This window comes from Calypte anna, chromosome 13, assembly GCF_003957555.1.
Source record: "Calypte anna isolate BGI_N300 chromosome 13, bCalAnn1_v1.p, whole genome shotgun sequence".
Classification (NCBI taxonomy): Eukaryota; Metazoa; Chordata; class Aves; order Apodiformes; family Trochilidae; genus Calypte; species Calypte anna.
In genome coordinates this window covers 11,774,259-11,788,164 of record NC_044259.1, presented here as the reverse complement: position 1 = coordinate 11,788,164, position 13,906 = coordinate 11,774,259, and the positions used below count along the sequence as shown (strand labels likewise).

General features: G+C 55.2%; 1 protein-coding gene across 1 annotated transcript; it reads left to right on the top strand.

The window, feature by feature from the left end:
* The first annotated feature begins 2,143 nt into the window (after positions 1 to 2,143).
* Positions 2,144 to 10,600, top strand: CCDC69 (coiled-coil domain containing 69). Its single transcript, XM_030459190.1, has 9 exons — positions 2,144 to 2,272; positions 6,572 to 6,641; positions 7,093 to 7,250; positions 7,491 to 7,566; positions 7,721 to 7,794; positions 8,016 to 8,117; positions 8,285 to 8,404; positions 8,763 to 8,860; positions 9,023 to 10,600. The coding sequence occupies exons 1-9, from the start codon at positions 2,225 to 2,227 to the stop codon at positions 9,189 to 9,191; spliced, it is 915 nt and encodes a 304-aa protein (XP_030315050.1). The 5' UTR covers positions 2,144 to 2,224; the 3' UTR covers positions 9,192 to 10,600.
* The last annotated feature ends 3,306 nt before the right edge of the window (positions 10,601 to 13,906 follow it).

Genomic DNA, 13,906 nt, shown 5'->3' with positions numbered 1-13,906 from the left:
AATCACTAAAATCAAGCTAAAATAAGAGATCTGCAGGGCAGCGCAGGGAGGCCCTCTGGTACACAGCCTCACAGATGCACCCATGAACTGAAGGAAGGATGCAACATGATCTGGTGTGGCCTCTTCTCAGAAAAATCAGTGACTTACAGAAGTGCAAGGCTGTGGCAGCCATGGCCAACATAGTGGGCCAGAGCTTGCAGCATCTGTCATGATGCCTCAGCATCACCGAGGTGCCCATATCCTCTGTTTTTAATCCCTCCCCAGAGAAATCTGACTCAGAGCCCTGCTTTGTGGCACACAGCATCCCAGTGCACCCTCAGTAAATCCAGAAATTACCACGAGCCAACGTGCAAATTGCTGGAGTTTTGTGCACCAGCAGGATGTGATGGCAGCTGGACAGGCTCCTCCTCAGCTGCCACACAGTTGTTGTTTCAGTTCCCAGCCACAGCAATGTAAATTCAGCCTGGAAATACATGTGTGTGTTTGTGCTCACCCCTGTAATGCCTTCAGCCTCCAAAATCTGGACCAGGATTTTTAATTAACTCAGAGGAGGTGGAGAGCAAGCACCTTGTGCAGATTTTTATCCCGCAAAGGATCTACTCAGCCCAAATAAGTGCTCTCAGGTAGGGAAGGAGATTTGCCCCGTGTGTGAAGTGCTGGGGGAGATAAGAACAGAGACGCTCTTAGTGGTTTCTGAGAGGCAAGAAGCTGCTGTGACTCATGAAACATCACCCAGGTTAAGCAGCACCTACCCAAGAGGACGCAGGCAACTGGTCCCACCAGTCCCTGGGAGATTTGAGGCAGCTGTGGGCCTGCCCCTCACCTTCCCCACCTTCCTATCCAAGTGCTGTTTCACAATTTCCCCTGTCACAGGGTTACCATGGCAGAAAAAACACCTTCAGATTGCACATGATGGGGCAACCGTGCACCTTTGCTCCCCTGCCCCTTGGGCAGGCAGTGCTGGAGCAGAAATGCCAGCATGCTGGCAGCCCCCAAACCCCTGGCCTTCTCCCAGGGAATATTTGGAAAATGTCAGAACAGAAAGGTGTTGACAAAACCAGTAGTGTTTCCATACAGGCACTGCCTTGTGATCAGGTTGAAACACTCCTATTTCAGCAGTTGTTGGGGGGCAATGATTTATTTTTCAGGTCAGAAGGTGTGTTCATTTAGAAATGTCTATTATTGCACAGCATTATAAAAAAAATGAAAAAGCATTAAAACCAATACATTTGGGTTTACCTGCCTTCCCTCCCATCAATTTTTAGACGGGACACTTTCCATTCTATGCGTTTCCCTAACTTTTCAGGACCCATTTCCAAAGTGCAGGATTTCCTCCTGGCAAAAAGCACCCTGGCTCCAAGCCCAGTATTTGGGATGCTCAAGAGGGGGGGATGCCAGGATGCAGTCCCCCAGGCAGTACAGATCACACTGAAGGCCCCCTTCAGCCAGCACAGCTACCCCCAAAGCAGAACTCCTGCCAGAAACGAAACAAAACAAAACCAAAAAACAAATAAACAAACAAAAAACCCACAACCAAACAACAAAATAACAAAACCAAAAAACCAAAACCCACACTGCCTTTAATCATGAATCTTCATGGAGTGAAGGCAATAGCTGAGATGGGTCCTACATTTGCCCTCCAATTCCTTTTCCCAGGGGGCTGGAATAGGTTCAACCAGGATAAGACCCCCAAGCCAGCCCCCCCCGGACCTCGGTTCCTGTGCAAGGGTCCTGCCCCACCCACTCGTTCCAGAGCAACGCCGGTGCGGGGGTTCTGCCCCAGTTCCACTTCCACCCCACCTTGGATGGAACATCCTCCGTGCAGGGCACTGTGAGGAAGGCGAGTTCTCGGAGTGAGGAGTATCCCACTACTCTCTCTTGAGACGAGGTTTCCTGATCCCATTGCGAGGACACTCGGGGCCGGAGAGGCCTTCAGAGACCCAGCATCTCGTCCGAGCGCCCAGAGCCAGCCCCAGAGGCGGGCAGGCTGCAGCGGGGGGGCCCTGCCCGCCGCTCAGGGGTGCAGAGCACCCTCTCCCGGTGCTGCCTGCGAGCAGCTGCGGGGACTTTTTTTTTTTTTTCCCACTTTTTTTTTTTTTTTTTTTTTTTTTCGTGCCTGCCAGCTCCAGCTAGAGCGGCTCGTCCCGTCCCGTCCCGTCCCGTCGGAAGCCTCTCTCCGGAGCCCCGCACCCCGCGGCTGAGTGGACTCCCGGACGGGGGCACCATGGGCTGCACCGGCAGCACCCTGCGCTGCTGCCCCAGCGGCGGCAAGGTACCGGCTGCGGGGGCTTGCGGGGCCGGGCCGGGGCTGGGGTCGGTGAGGGATGGGAGTTTGTTGTTGTCGGGGTTCGTGCATTGTCGGGGTTCCCATGGGGCTGGGGTTCGCATGGGGCAGGGGGTCTGCCTGCAGCCCTGCTTGCACTCCTGGTGCCTCCCTGTCCCGGGAAGCAGTGGTACTGGGCAGTGTGGCTGTCCGTGGATGCGTGGGACCCCACTGGTGTTGTAGTGGGGGAGCCAGCACCCGGAATTGAGGGGCTGGTAGCCATCTGCCCTGCTGGACCCCTTGGGCTCTCCCCCACATCACCGGGGAGCCTGTCTTAAAGGAGGTGCATTATCTGGAGTACCTGTTGGAAATGCTGGTCCCGTACAGGACAGGGATGCATTCCCCCAGCCAGACCTCTGCCGTCCTCCCACAGCATCCTCCCTCATCCCAAATGTTGTGTCCCCCCTCGTGCAGAGTCCCCTCCTGTGCCAAAGGTGTCACTGCTGCCAGTGAGTCCCCAGCAGATCTCAGCACATTGCTCTGCACTGAAGAGCTCCTCAGCGGGTTGAGGTCTCGGAATTATCTGATGCTAATTAGCATAATGTTTGCTGTGCTCATGCTGCCCTAGCGCCCCGCCATCGACCTCAGGAGCTATTTGCGAGGTTGGATGTGCTGTGTGTGCCCGTGTCAGTGGTTGCTGGAGGGTGACAGGGGCAGGAGGGAGCCCGGGAGAGCCCCGCGGTGCCAGCATAACCCTGTGGCTCTTTGGAGAGGCAGCTGTGAGAGCTGGGCTGCCGGGGACCCTGCAGACTAAGCACAACCCACTGCTGGGATGTGGGGGGGGGGGAGCAGGAGTGGAGCTTGAACAGCCCCGGAGCCAGCAAGTGCCTTTATTTACAGCACTTGCAATCTTGGCTGCTTTTCCATATCATGGAAAAAAATCCAACACTCTTCTCCATGTCATAAGATCAGGCACTTCTGGGATGGTTTGTGACTCTCAAGAGCTCACAAGACGGGTTTTGAGACAGGGACAAACAGCAGCCATGAGGGTCCAGGTGTTGAGAGCCACACTTTGACTGAAATGCGGAAATCTAAGTCAGAGCCCTTTGCCCGCAGACACCTCCCTTCCTGCACTCCCCTGCTCACAGTCTCTGCTCAGCCTCTCAGCTCTGCTAACTGTGGTTTGTGCCCCATAAACCAGCCCTGCTGCTGTGACTAAGTTGCAAATTAATCCTGAAAGCAGCACTGAAAATCCCCTTTATGGCAAAAAAGGGCTAAGGGCAGGCATGGAGCCACTCCTGCCCACATTCTGATGTCCAGGGTACCAGGGCTGGGAGACCTTCACCCCCTACTGCTGATGGGTGGCCTTGAAGAGCTGGAGCAGCCCTGCAAGAGAGCCTTGGGATAGTCTGGGGATGGAGGCAACCCTCAAACATCAAGGGCATCCAAGGGTACACATCATGGGGCTGGGGGTTGTCATGGGGCCAGGGGCTGAGGACCTTTTGGGGCTGGCCATGAGTTGGAGGTGACCTTGGGGAGCTTGTGTCAGGCAGGGTCTGGTGGGTGGGCAGCATACCAGGAGCTCCTGTGTGCCCCGGGGGAGGCAGCATGGCAGACTTGTCCTTCATCACCAGTCTGTAGAGTGATAAGGAGGCACAGGCACAGGTCTGATGGTCAGAGCCCTGCTTTGAGCTATGGGCATTCTTGGGGTTCCCTTTTCCTCCCAGCCCCATCCAGCCATGCTTGGCCATTCACCATCACTGCTCACCATCCAACCATGCTCCCCAGCGTGAGAGAGAGGCCAAGATGCTGTCCCAGAAGATCAGGGCTGAGGTTTGGCCGCCTTCCAGGGCTGGGGTGAATTTATTTTGGAGATATAGGAACTATATGTAGCAATAGGAGCCAGGGAAAGGTCAGGACGCAAAACTCGGGGCTGTCAACAGCGTGGATGGTTTGTGTACAGCCTGTGGCAAGGATCTGGCTGTGGGAGAGGTGATAGCATCTTCCTGAGGAAAAGCACAGCAGCTGAGTCGAAGACAGGTCTCACAGACCTGTTCCAGCATTGCTCTGGCAGCACAGAGCATCTGTTGCAGGTCCCAGGGAAGTTTTAGGGTCATGGGCCAGGTCATTGTCCCCTTCTCCACAGCCACAAAGCAAAACCTCATCGCCAGGAGCAGGGCTGGGATTTAAATGCTCGTTTCCTGCCTCTTTGTGATTTTGTTCAATGACGGTAACATTGCATAGTTTAATTGCCTAACACACTTGTAAAACAGGAAAAAGAAGAAGAAAAAAACAGTACAAAACCCCACCTTAGGCTGAAAGCTGAGGGGGAGGCTGCAGCTGATCCAGCTGCCTGCACCATACCGACTGCCTCTGTGCAGGTACTCCCCACTTCTGGCACCTTTTGAGATACCTCAGGTTCTCCTGGAAATCCTGGTTAATCCATCCATAAACAGTTTTGCCACAGACTACTAGAAATATTTAGTTCTAAGAACATGGATACCTTTTTTTTTTTTTTTAAATATATATAGCTAGAAGGTATTTTTGGCATGAACCTCCTCAAAACTGAAGCCAGAAATGTCCATGCTGAAACTCTCCAGGGGAAGCATGACCTGCACCTGCAGGACACTCTAAAAACTCCTTCTTCCATGGGCCAATGCTGGAACAACTTCCAGCCCTCTCCTTGACCACATAGCAGATACTGGGATCATCTTCCAGCTCTCCCAAATGCTTTGGGTGATGCCAGAGATGCAAGTCCCACACGCTGTTCTGGAAGTGGCAACAGAATTCCCTCTGTGTTTTAGTTAGTTTTCAGCCACATTTTGCTTTCTAGTCTGTCACTGGTGGTGGAGCTCTCATCTAAAAGACTCTTGAGTGCTCAGGAGTAAAATTAGCTCCGGACACTATTTTATTTGCTCCTAGAGGCAGGAGGGACTCTTGTCTCGTAGCCTTGGGACAGGTATTTAGATTTGTCTGCTGCTGCTGGCTCTCCTCTTGATCCCTTTATGCATTTCTGTCAACAAGGAGAACAAACCCTTCAAATCCCAACCTCCTGGTACCTCCTCACCCCGCTGCCTGGGCTGCCTTCAGTGCCCTACGCTCACGCCATAGAAGGGAAGATAAAGCCCTGGCTTCCCAGAGGCTCCGAGTTTTCCTGCTCTCCCTGGCAACTGCTCTTCCCTCCGGCTTCAGAGGGGGGGCTGCAGGGGAGGTGGAGGCAGGGACGCCTGTTTGCTTTGCCTCTCTTTTTTCCCAAGCCAGGCTCCCTAATCCGTCCTGTCTTTGGCCACGCCGGGGCACAGCAGGGTCCCTGCTCCCCGCAGGCTGCAGAGCTGCTTTCCTTAGGGAACCATATTTTTAGGGGTGCTCTCCAGGGGCTGGAGAGCAGCAATGTGTCTGCAGGTGAATCCCCTCATCCACGAGGCATCCATACCCCTACCCAGAAGCACAAGCACAGGGGGGGCCAAGCTGCGAGAGCTTTGCTTCTGTCTTTCAGCATCGGATAAAAATACATCCACCTCTATGCTTTTGCTTTGGTTTTTTGTTTTGTTTTGTTTTGTTTTCCTCCTCCCTTCCAAGTGACTGCATTAAACCCATCCAGGGCTGGAAGGCATCCCGCAGAGCTGTGTTGCTGAAGGCAGCTCCCGGCTCTGGGCTATGTCAGCCCCGCGGCAGCAGTGGGATGGTGCGGGATGCACATTCCTGCACTCCTGAGGTCACTGCTTGCACTGCCGCCAGCCCGGCACGAGGTCGGCATTGCCTCTGCTTTAGGGTTATTTTATTTTATTTTTTTTTCATTTCTCACTCTTGTTCCGCCACGGGCTGTGTCAAAACCCAGCTGTGCAAAGCTCCGGGGAGTGTTTGGGGTGTTGCAAGGTGCCAGGGACCAGGCTGACCTCGAGCATCCCGGCAAGTGAGGATAGAGGAGGAGGAGGGTGGTGAGGAAGTGCCACAGCTGGAACCCTGCCAAGGGCTGCCTTCTCTCTCCCTCCAAATGTTTTGTTGCCTATTTTGCGGTAGCACCAGGTCGCAGTGGGGTGGGTGAGCAGCCCTGAGGTTTTCCAGCCGGGGATTGGCAGTGCTGCATGATGAGGCATCCGGGATGCAGGGAAATGGTATGAGGTCAGGGTTGCACCCATGTGTGCCTGGGGCTGGCAGAAGGCTTGAGGAGGCACCACTGCTGCTCTAGAACCCCTGTTTTATAGGGGTGAAGCATGCTCAGCTTCAGGCACCTGCAGGGTGTCCTCTGCCTGCAGCCACTTGTCCCCCTTTGTCCTCCTCTACTCCAACCCTCTTTCTCTCTGCCAGAGACGTCGTAAAGCCAAGAAGCAGAGGGGGCAGGCTTCCCAGGAGCTCACAGTCTTGAAGACAGAAAATGGTGAGAAGAAAATGTGTGTCTGTCAGTGTGATGCAAAGAAAACAGCAGGACAAACCCCAGGGGCAGCCAGCCTGCACCAGGGCTGAGGACAGTGGGGATGGTGGCTGCAACCTCCACATGGGGCTGGTGTGGGTGGGCACACATAGCATCCCAGGGACAATGGCATCTCAGGGATGGTGCCATCCCAGAGATGATGGCACCCCATCCTCCCAGGTAGACAGGTCATCTTCAGGGCAGGAGGTGTGACAAACTGTGTCCTCTCTGAGTCTGCTAATGCCATCCTGATTAGTATTAATTTGCAGCAGTGAGATGGACGGGAGGTATTTGTCAAAGGGAAGGGGACAGGGGCTGAAGACAGACCACCGTTTGGGCAGGTCAGCTGCCAAGGACATCCCAGCAGCCCTGCCAGCAGGATGCAGCCAGCACTGTTTCAGCCTCCTTTGCCTTACAGCCAATGCCACCCTGTTCCCTGAGGATGGGAAGGAGAAGGCAGCATTGCAAAACGAACAGACAGAGAGCATAACATTCCTCCAAGGCCAGGAAGAGGAGCAGCTAAAAGATGCTGGCCAGGCAGAGACCAGGAGAAACACCCAGGATATGAGCACCCAAGTGAGTTGAAGATGCAAGTGCTGCTGGGCCAGGAGTGTGTGGCCAGCCAGGACTTCCCAGGCACAGATATGGAACACATTGGGCTGGGCTCTCACATTTTTGGTAGAAGGGAAGTTTTAAGAAGGCATTCAAAATCCTGGAGGGCTGCAGGTCTGGCAGCAAGTCACAGGGACCAGGTCAGCCAGAGCATCCCTTATTCTGGGTTAGACACGCAGAGTTTGTCATCTCCCTGCTTTCCAGGTGGAAAAGGAAAAATACCTGGAGCTGGAGGAGCAGTTGGATGCTCTGAAGAGAGAGCACACAGAAGCCCTGCAAGGTGTGTGCCAGGACAACAGGGATTGCCACAGGCCCCTGCCTGCTCCCCCCTGACTGCCCCTGTTCCCCTGCACTGTGGCACTGTGGGGCTCAGGTGGGGCTCACTGCCCTGGTGTCCCCACACTGGTGACACTCAGCTCATGTCCCCCCTGCAGAGCTCCAGAGAACTCATGAGCAGGAGAAGATGCTGCTGGTTGAGTCCCATCACAAGACCCAGGCAGCCTTACAGGTATTACATAGAACTCCCTGGGGAGGGGGTGCTTGTGGAGGGCTTGAGGACCATGAACTGGCTTCACCATGCTTCCATAAGCTCCTTGGTCCTTGGCATCCCTGGGGATCATGTAGGCTCCTCCTGCCCTGAGGTTATTGGGGTGCTATAGCCCAACAGTCTCCCAGCTCACAAAGAAATCCTGGTCATCTCCCATTCTGCTTCTTCCTTGGCTACCCTAGGAGATGATCCAAGAACAAAATTCCCAGCTGAAGTCTTTCCAGGAGACAATGAAGCGGGTGGAGGCATCACTCTTGAACACAGACTACAAGAAGCATATCCAGGTGCAGGGAGGGGACCAGGGGTCCTTCTCTGAGGGACCAGGAGAATGGGGTGGGGAGGCACAACCCTTGGGGGAAGAAAAGTCCTTTCCCTGGGGGATGACTCAGGGCAGATGATGCCCCTAATGCCCCCCCCCCACTGGAGCTAAAGCCACAGCTTTGTCCCACAGGAGCATGGGATCCCCAGTCCCTTCTGGGAGCAGGAGCTGGAGAGCCTGCATTTTGTCATCGAGATGAAGAATGAGAGCATCCATGGCATGCAAAAGAAGCTGATGAACCTGGAGACTGTGGTGGGTTGAAAGAGGAAGGTCAGAGGTGGGCTTTGCTCTTTCCATCTCTTCTCCCCACATGAATCAAGGCCAGGTTGGATGGAGCTTTGAGAAACCTGGTCTTGTGGGATGTGTCCCTGCCCATGGCAAGGGGGTTGGAACTAGATGATCTTTAAGGGTCCTTCCAACCCAAACCAGTCTGTGATTCTATGTATTTGGTACAGAAATTGCAGCTGGGGGTGGATGGAACACCCTTCCTTTCTTGGAATGGAGAAGGGAATTGGGTGCAATGCCACCAGCGTAACCCCCCAAGACGGGGTGTGGAGGGGGATTGGAGACACTTTCTGTCTCCCTTCTAACTCTCGTGCCCCCTTTCCAGGTGGGGAAGAACCTTCTGCTAGAGGAGAAGTTGAAGACCCTCCAACAGGAGAACGAGGACCTCCAAGTTCGCTACCAGAACCACTTGGTCATGGCGAGGTAAGCGCCGGTGTCGCTGGCTTCCCAGTGGCAGGGGACACAGGGAAACACACCTTGCAGCTCCCAGTGCCACCGGCTGGGGGCCTGGAGGACACTTGGTTGGGATGTGCCAGTTTTCCCGGTGGCTCTGGCAGTGTTTGTGTGTGTGCTGTGTGTTTGCAGGCAGCTGTCGGAGGAGCTGTTGGCCGCCCGCGAGGCGCTGGAGAAGGAGAAGCAGCTGCAGGAGCGGCTTTGCCGTGAGAAGGAGGAGCTGCTGTACCGGCTGCTCAACGGGGGGGATGGATCTGCCTTCCCCATGGCTGCCGGAGAGGTGTCCCTCATCGCCACGTAGCACACTACTGCCGGGCTTCCTTCTGGCTGTGTTAGCCCAGGGATGCTCTCCCTGGTGTCCTTGGGTCCAGCTCAGCCCTCCAGGCCACCGGGGTGATGGAGCATTTCATGGGACACTTGCGCCTGCCTTTCCCCAACCTCTGCAGGGCTGAGGTGGGCCCTGGACATCCCCCCTGTACCATCCCCACACACCTTTCTCTGGTAGAAAGCTGTGGGGGGCTGTCTGGGGATGAAAGGGGTCAGCCAGGACACGCAGACGTGCATTGGGCTGGATCCAACACGGTGCTTGGCTTTAAGCATGTCCAGCATCAGTGCTGTCCCCCCAGGGATGAGGTGAGGAAGATGAGGCTGCTGATGAGCAGAAGGATGAGAGGAGGGTGCCAGGGACCTGGTGGTGTTAAAGCACCTCATTCCCTGGGGAGCATCCTTGGGAAGCAGGTGGCCAAGCCCAGGGCTGAGCCGCAGAGGCTTTCACAAGGCATCAGCAAAGAGCAGGAGGGACGGGAGCAGCTGGGTGCATTTGCCACCACCAGCACTGTCCTTGCTACAGACCATGACAACACATCTCATTTTGGGGCTTGGCCTCCTGCTCATGGGCTGCTCTAAGCCCATGCCACCCCCATCTGCCATCTGCTGCTGCCCTGCTTGGACCCATTTTACTCCCTAGGGACACCCAGGCAAGGCTACCACCCACACCTTCCTCTCTCCACCACCTTCTCCATCTCCAGCAAACAGCTCTCAGGGATCACTGCCATGCCCCCACTGACTGCCACACAAACACCAATCTTTGTCCTCAGTGCCCATCAGCAGCACCACCTGCCCCACCTTTTCCTCTAAAGCCAGACAGAGGCTGCATGGCTGGGGGTGCATATTTGGGGAGCAGAGCATCCTCCTGAGAGGAAGCAGGCTTCAGTAACCTCACTGCCTGCTCTGCATCCCCATGGAGTAAGACACTCCCAGCACAGCTGCAGGTCAGGCTGGATGCACACAAGCACTTTCCACTGGGTGCACAAGAGTGTGGGACAGGCACTACTCCAGGGGCTGTCACTGGCCTGTCCCCCCATCAGGGTTGTTTAGTCTGGGTGTATGGGGGTGTGTGTGTGCACCAGGCCAGCATTCTCTGGGCTGTAACAATTGCAAGTCTGTAAGAAGCAGCAGCCCAGAGAATCCTGTGCCAGCTATTTTGGAGAACCAGTGTGAAGCATCTCCTAGCAGGGCCATGTGTTGTTCAACTCAGGCAGGGGGTGCCCATTGTGTCAGAGCAACGTCCCACAAGGGCACCCACTGCTCCATGTATCCCCCCAGCTCAGGGATGGTGGGGCAGCCTCCAGCACCCTCTAGCAACTACAGGGATATGGAAGGGATTTGGAAAAGGGATACCAGTGTTGAGCATCCCGCTCCCCCAAAAGCACATCCTCTATGGGACCCAAAGTTCTTTATTGGTTAAAAAAATAAATATATATATATGTTACTCCTTCTGTGGGGGCTTTACCTGAGGATTCCTGTTGCTTGGGGAGGTTTACACAGGAGAAAACAACTCCTAGGGCTGGTGTCAGGGCTGTGCCCCTCCATGGGATGGGACCTGCACCCAAGGGACCTCTTTGTCCCAGGTAGAGGGTGGAGGGAGCCAGGCTCTCAGGAACCAGCCTGCCCCCTTTCATTGCCACAAAACAGATGGGCACTGTGCCACCCCACAGGGCTCCAGGGCAACCTCCCTGGCCATGCTTCCAGGCAGCTCCCAGGGGAACATCCCTTTGGGTTGGCAGCCCGCAGTGCTGTGCCAGATCCCATAGCCAAAGTAAACGAGGAAAACTGGGAATAGGCAGAATAAGGGGTGGGAGGAGGTCCTCTCTCTTCCCTCCCCTCCCAGCCACAAAGTTCCCACTCCTCTGGGCCACACATCAGAGGACTGGTGCTCCCACCACCCTTTGACACTGAAGTTCAGCATCTCAGCACCCGGGCCCCAAATTCAGCATAGCACAGCCCTACCAGAGCAGACACCATGGCAGCAATCAGGAAAGAAAGGACAATGCTTGGGCCAGAGCTGGTCTTAGCCACTTCCCCTGCCAGGCCATAGACACCAGCCCCCAGTGTGCAGCCCACTCCCAAGGCAATGAGGTCCATGGTGGAGAGGCAGCAGCGAAGGCTGGAGCACCCAGAGCCCCCCGGGACTCCCTTCCTATGGGAAAGCATCTTCAAAAGAGAGAGCAGGCAGCCCCAGCACTGCATCTGTGAGAAAAGAAAGCAGAAGACTTGAGGATACTGCTGCCCCACAGGCACTGCCCTAGGGATGTGACCCAAACCCAGCATGAACATTGTCCTGGCAGCCCCCAGCAGCCACACGGTGCTTTCCAGACTCCCTGTTTTCCACCTCTGCCAGAAAAGCAGCCCGTTTGGGGCTATGAGCCCTTGTGGCACAGGGATTCCCAACCTCTAGGACAATTGCTGAGTCTCCTGGGGGCTGGAAAGGCATTGGCCAAAGCCAAGCCAGCTAGGGCTGCCTTCTCACCCCCCCACCAGCAGCCACCCCCTGCACAGCATCTGGGACATCTCTCCCTGATAATTTTTCCATCTTCTGAAAACAAGCTGCTTACTCCAGCCATCCTTTGAGGAAACTTCTCCAGCTGGGAGCTGAACAGGAATGCAGGCACCAGGCAGCCGCAGCTCCACTCTGCTCTTAAATCCCTTTTGGGTGCGTCCCAGCCCTCCCCTCACTGACCACTGCTTTGGGATGCACAATGGTAAATCTATGCAGAAATATTTTTCCCACAACGCCTTCCAAATCAGACACACAAGCCTGCAACGTTAATAGGCTCAGGGACACTATTAAGGGAACTGAATTAGTATTTCAAAGTTGCCTGTGCAGGTGAAAAGGGGAACTGCTTCCACACAGCTTTCACTCCCTCACAGCAGGGCCCTCCTCTCAACCTCTGGAACAGATTTTTGAGGAAACAGGGAGAGAAGAGGAAGAATATAGCCAGGTCAAGATGCAAAGGTGGTTGTACCTGCAGTTATGGCTGCATCCACACTGAGCTATCCTTGGGGAACACAGGGGAAGAGAGCAGGTCCAAGACCTGGCGTCAGCAGTGAGGCAGAGGAGCACAGACCTTCCACACCCTGAAACAGCCCCTTTGCAGAAACCTTAGATGGAGAAGAGAAGCCCCCAGTTCCTGCAGCTTCAGGGCACAGCAAGACCCAGGTGCTCCTTCCCAGGAGATGAAAGAATCACCAGGAATGATCCCAGTGCAGTGCTTTCCTCTGGGGTGCAGCCCACAGGGACTGAGCACAGGAGAGAAAGCAAGGGCTGTAGTGAACCCAAGGCTGGGCTGAAATAGGAACCCAGGGCTGTGTGAGTGGGGGTCTCAGGTGAGGCTGCTCAAGGCCAGAAGGTATATAAGTGCCCCCAGGCCCTAGCATGGCTGTTATGTGGGGTTGCTTCTAACAGGGAAATGATACGGAGGATGGTGTCATGTAACCTGGCTGATCTACAGTTCATTCAAAGAAGAGGATCAAGCCTGGGCCCTGAGGGGAGGATTAGAGTTATTTTGTGGTGAGGAACCAGCTTTGGTTGTATTATAGCTGGTGCTTCAGGCTGAGTCTCTTCTACTCCTGAGTTTACTAGTATTTGGGGACAAAAACCTATTGGGATGTGATGTAGGTCGTGCATCCACCAGCTTGTAAGGACCAGATGAAAGGGGATATCAGCCTTGTAGGAGTAAACCAAGACTGGATCTAGAGCACCTAAAGCACAGGTTTATGCTTTGACCATTGGCCTGTTCTAGTGGTACCAGGCAGCCCTAAGTCCCCTGAGGATGCTGTGACCTGCTGGGCTAGCACCTCTGAGCAGGGGGGCTGAGCATATGGTGACAAAGCAGGAGCATGAGAAGAGCAGGGCTGTTGTCCTGTAGTGCAGGGAGAACAAAGCTCTACTTGTCACCCACACTGACTCACGTGAGCAAGCAAGGTCTCCAGACACCAACGACAGCCCTGAGGGAACAACAGGGGATGTAGAAGCAGCCAGTGCTAACTGGTCAGGAGAGTCTGCCTGTGCCAGGGTACCTCCAGTCCCTTCAGGGGCACAGCAAGTCATGCCCACCCTGGGGTCCCTGCCACAGTCACCATCTCCCAGGGCTGAGCAGCTCAGCTGCCTTTGCAGCCCCAGAGAGATGCTCTAGCCAGCTGGTAGCACGAGGGTTTGGGTGCCTGAAGGGTTACATGTTAGTGGCCTTCAACATCTCCACGGGGGTCCTTGGTTTTATCTGCTTCTGCTGATAACTAGCCAAAGCTTCTGAGGAGTCCTGCTGCCTCTTCCAGACCTTCACAGCTCCCGTGCTGGCTGGGGCAAAGGGTGGTGGTGAAGGAGCTGGGTTAACCTGGGTGAGGCAGGGAAGGAAGCAGCCTCAGGGCACTGCTGGCAGCGGTACAGCCTGGCAGGAGCATCTAAGACTCATCCTGCATCTCACCCCAGCATCCTACAACCCTACCCACCCTGCACCTCTCTACATCTGTGCTGTGAGGTCTTCTGTGTATGCAGCACAGGAGGAAAAGGTGGGGGGACAGCGAGCTGCCCCTTCCCAGCTCATTGTGCCAACTCAGCTCCTGACCCATAGGAACCTCTTGCATAGCCCTGCTCGACACCTTGCCCCTTCAGCAGGTCCTGGGGGGCCAACCCCTCACCCCCACCCCCACCGCACCCCCACTTTGGCTTTTTGCAGG

What these genes read in the sequence shown, in the direction of transcription:
- CCDC69 (XM_030459190.1), top strand. Translation starts at nt 2,225, where the DNA reads ATGGGCTGCACCGGCAGCACCCTGCGCTGCTGCCCCAGCGGCGGCAAG. An exon ending in GCACACAGAAGCCCTGCAAG is followed by an intron (nt 7,567 to 7,720) that starts GTGTGTGCCAGG and finishes TCCCCCCTGCAG; the next exon opens with AGCTCCAGAGAACTCATGAG. An exon ending in TGATGAACCTGGAGACTGTG is followed by an intron (nt 8,405 to 8,762) that starts GTGGGTTGAAAG and finishes CCCCCTTTCCAG; the next exon opens with GTGGGGAAGAACCTTCTGCT.